This window comes from Propithecus coquereli, unplaced genomic scaffold, assembly GCF_000956105.1.
Source record: "Propithecus coquereli isolate 6110/MARCELLA unplaced genomic scaffold, Pcoq_1.0 Scaffold580, whole genome shotgun sequence".
Lineage (NCBI taxonomy): Eukaryota > Metazoa > Chordata > Mammalia > Primates > Indriidae > Propithecus > Propithecus coquereli.
Window position 1 is genome coordinate 1334691 of NW_012151730.1, and position 3335 is coordinate 1338025.

The 3335-nt window shown below is 45.6% G+C and overlaps 1 protein-coding gene across 1 annotated transcript in view; it reads left to right on the top strand.

Annotated features, from left to right (window-relative positions):
- CEP164 (centrosomal protein 164kDa) overlaps positions 1–3335 on the top strand; it is a 79871-nt gene that overhangs the window by 4393 nt on the left and 72143 nt on the right. Inside the window, exon 2 of the mRNA XM_012658342.1 lies at positions 2744–2846. Coding sequence (XP_012513796.1) covers positions 2765–2846 — 82 coding nt within the window. The 5' untranslated portion in view covers positions 2744–2764. The remainder of the gene's footprint in view (positions 1–2743; positions 2847–3335) is intronic.

Here is a 3335-nt window from a genome sequence, read left to right on the forward strand (position 1 = left end):
TTTGTTTCCCTCCCTCGCTAGACTGTAGGTCAAGGGGAGTAGCAACTGAATGTGTTTTTAATCACCATTGCATCTCTGTGCCTAGAAATAAATAAGCTTGGTAGGTGCTAGTAAATATTCCTCGAATGAGTAAATGATCTCTTGTAGCCATTAAATATATATGATTTTTCTTCCTACATTCCTCTTAACTGCAACTCCTTGCCCTTTTGGCTCTGTCCTTACATCTTTTCTAGAACCAGGTAAGGCAAGGAAAGAAAGTAGAATACAGCTCACCTATAGTTTAATTTTTTTCTGGAAGAAGATTTGTTTGAAATTTTGATGCTCCGTGAAGTCAGATTTTCCAGGTTTTCCTGATCTTTAAATAGTTAAATATAGATTATTATGGGTATTGCTAATTAGGCTTTTTGGCATGAGGTCAGAGAATGTACCTGTCCTGTGCTTTCTGGGGATGGGATATATCTATGCAGAATTTCTCAAATGTGTAATTTCTCAAATTCTCTGAGATGATTAACACGATATCTTTGTATAGAGCACATATTTGATAAATGTTTGTTCACACTGATGTTCAGGCTACTGTTGAGTCCCCCTGCCCATGGATCCTTTCCTTTTCTCTTTTCCTTCTTTCCCTAAGAGGATTAAGGATTCAGGTGACCCTTTAAGCCACGAGGCATTGGGCCACAGCTGCCACCCTGGTTCCTTGTCCTTTTCTGCTTTACTTTTTAGAGTCAGTGATGGTTAGGCCCTCCTTGTGTCTGACCGTGTAGAGGTGTGAGCATTATGTCCACAGGATGTTACAGGTTCTTCTGAGGGTCAGGAGCAGGGTCCCACTTCACCTTATGTACTGCAGAGAAGAATCCTTTTTTCTTTGGGCTTCTCTTCCTGCTTGGAGGTGGCATGGTGGGAACGAGAGGGGTCAGAGTCTTGCTCCCTTGGGGTCCAGTGGACTGACAAAGGGAATGATGTCTTGTGAGTCCTAAGGCAGGACACCTCTGTTGTCTACCTTTCAGCTGTCATGGTACATACAGAGAGGAGGCCACAGTAACTAATGGTCCTGCATGAATCCTTTGTCACTTGACAGCTCTCTCTACGGATCTTGAAATAGATTCAGAGCCATCAGATCCAGCCATTTCCTGAGCACTAATTCCAGGCCAGGTCCTGACCTTCCTTTCGATGGCTGGGTCTTTCTGCTTGAAGAGTGCTGTTTCATGCTTGCTGTTTGAAACAGTGACAGTTTCTGAAGAAGTAAAGACAGGAGAGGTTAGGACCCATGGCTCCAGACTCCCGTTGGTCACACCTGGTGTGGCTGACTCCTCTGCAGGTGGGGGAGATGCCCTGAGCAGGGCTGTCCATGGCAGCCATTTTACCAGGCGGATAGTCTGTGCTTCATCAGGCTTCATCGTGGGAGCTGCCAAAAGGAGAGTTGGTGGGATCTGGGTGTCCTGAGGTAGTGGTGGGACTAGGGGTGGAAGAGAGGAACAGTTCTAGAACTACACCATCTTGTCAGTTAAACAATTTGGCATCTGCCTACTTGCTGTGTCCTCACATGGTGCAGAGAGAGAGCGAGCTCTGGTCTCTCTTCCTCTCTTTATGAGGACACTAATCCTATCAGGTCAAGGACCCACCCTCATGTCCTCATTTAACTTTAATTACCTCCTAGAGACCCTAAATCCAGATCCAGTCACATTGTGAGTAGGGCTTCAATATGTGACTTTTGGAGGGACAAAATCTGGCCCATTGCAGCTCCTTTCCACTCTTTCCTCTTATATCCTCGTCCTATTAAGCCTGATGTCACTCTGTCCATTGTATCTGTTCCTTCTCCATTCCCACTGCTTCTGCCCTAGTTTAAGCCCTCATCATTTTTCCCCTGGACAGCTGCCTCCTTAAGTGGTTTTCCTGACACCAGTCTCTCATTTCTCCAATCAAGCCGTGCCAGTCCTGCCAGAGTTCTTGTCCTAAAAAAAGGCCACCCTGTGATACTTTCTTCTGCCAGAGCCTTCAGTGAGTGATTCCCCTCTGCCACAGGGCAGGGTCGAGGCTCTTTAGCATGGTCTGCGAGACTAGCCCAGTCCGGCGCTCCAGAACACCTGTCTGCACGTGATGCTTCCTCTATCTAGAACGCTTTTCTTCACCATCAGAATTCTTGTTCGCCTTCCTTCATCCCTTCAGGGGAGTTGGGACAGGAGGTTTTCCCCTTCTGCCTTCTAGTACCGTTGATGCGCAAGCTCCCTCCATTGGATTGTGAGCTCCCTGAGGGCACTGTTGAATGTAAATAGGGACGTCCAAATAGGGATACAGTTGAGATGGTGTGCCTGTGCTCCAGGGTGTGCTGGCATACAGGGGTCTGTGTGCTGCTGAGTATTTTGGTGTCACTGGGGTTTTCTGTTGGTGCTTCTGTACTGTAATTCTTTCTCCTATTTGGGGTTGGGGATATGAAGTCAAACTCTTGACAGAGCCAGGCTTGGAGATCTTCCGTGGTTCAGAGTGTTGCCTTACCTGGTTCCAGAAAAGATGTGAGTAAGGAAATTTTGGGAGATGTGTCTCAGGGAACTTTCCCAGGTGCAGAGCCTGAATTCTGAGCTATTAGTCCTACCACCCTCCACTGTTCCTGGAGCCTGGAGGGTCCCTGGTCAAGTTGGCTTACAGGGTCTGGTTTGACTGAGATGCTCCATGATCCAGCTCCAGCTCTTCTCCTTTCAAGCTGAGTCACTAATTTTCTCTTTGGGTGGGGGTGTCTGTGATCTAGGTGTTTGAGCCCAGACCAATCATGGCTGGACGACCGATCCGCATAGGAGACCAGCTGGTCCTGGAGGAAAATTATGATGAGACCTACATTCCCAGTGAGCAAGGTAAGAGGCCGGGAAGAGGCATGTGGTGTATTGTATTAGTTCTTTGAGGGCAGAGATTATGTCTGATTTATTTTTGTACTTTCAATGCAAAGTATGGTACATGCACAGGGCTGCTTAGTAAATTTGGGTTAGATCATAGGTTGGCAAACTTTGTAGCCCATGGGTCTACTTTGGCCTGTTGCCTGTTTTTGTAAATAAAGTTTTTTTTGGAAAACAGCCATGCTTATTTGTTTATGTATTGTCTGTGTCTGCTTTTATGCTTCAACAGCAGAGTTGAGTAGTTGGGACAGAGACTGTATGACCCACAAAGCTTAAAATATTTACTACTATCTGGCCCTTTATGGAAAAAGTTTGCTGACTCTGGGTTAGATCAATGATTAGTTTTAAATGGAAATACAGTAAGGGATTACTATGAAATACAGTGTGTCCTGAGACACCCAATTTTTTAAGAACAAACTTAAAGCGATGTTTTTTTAAAAAAAATAATAA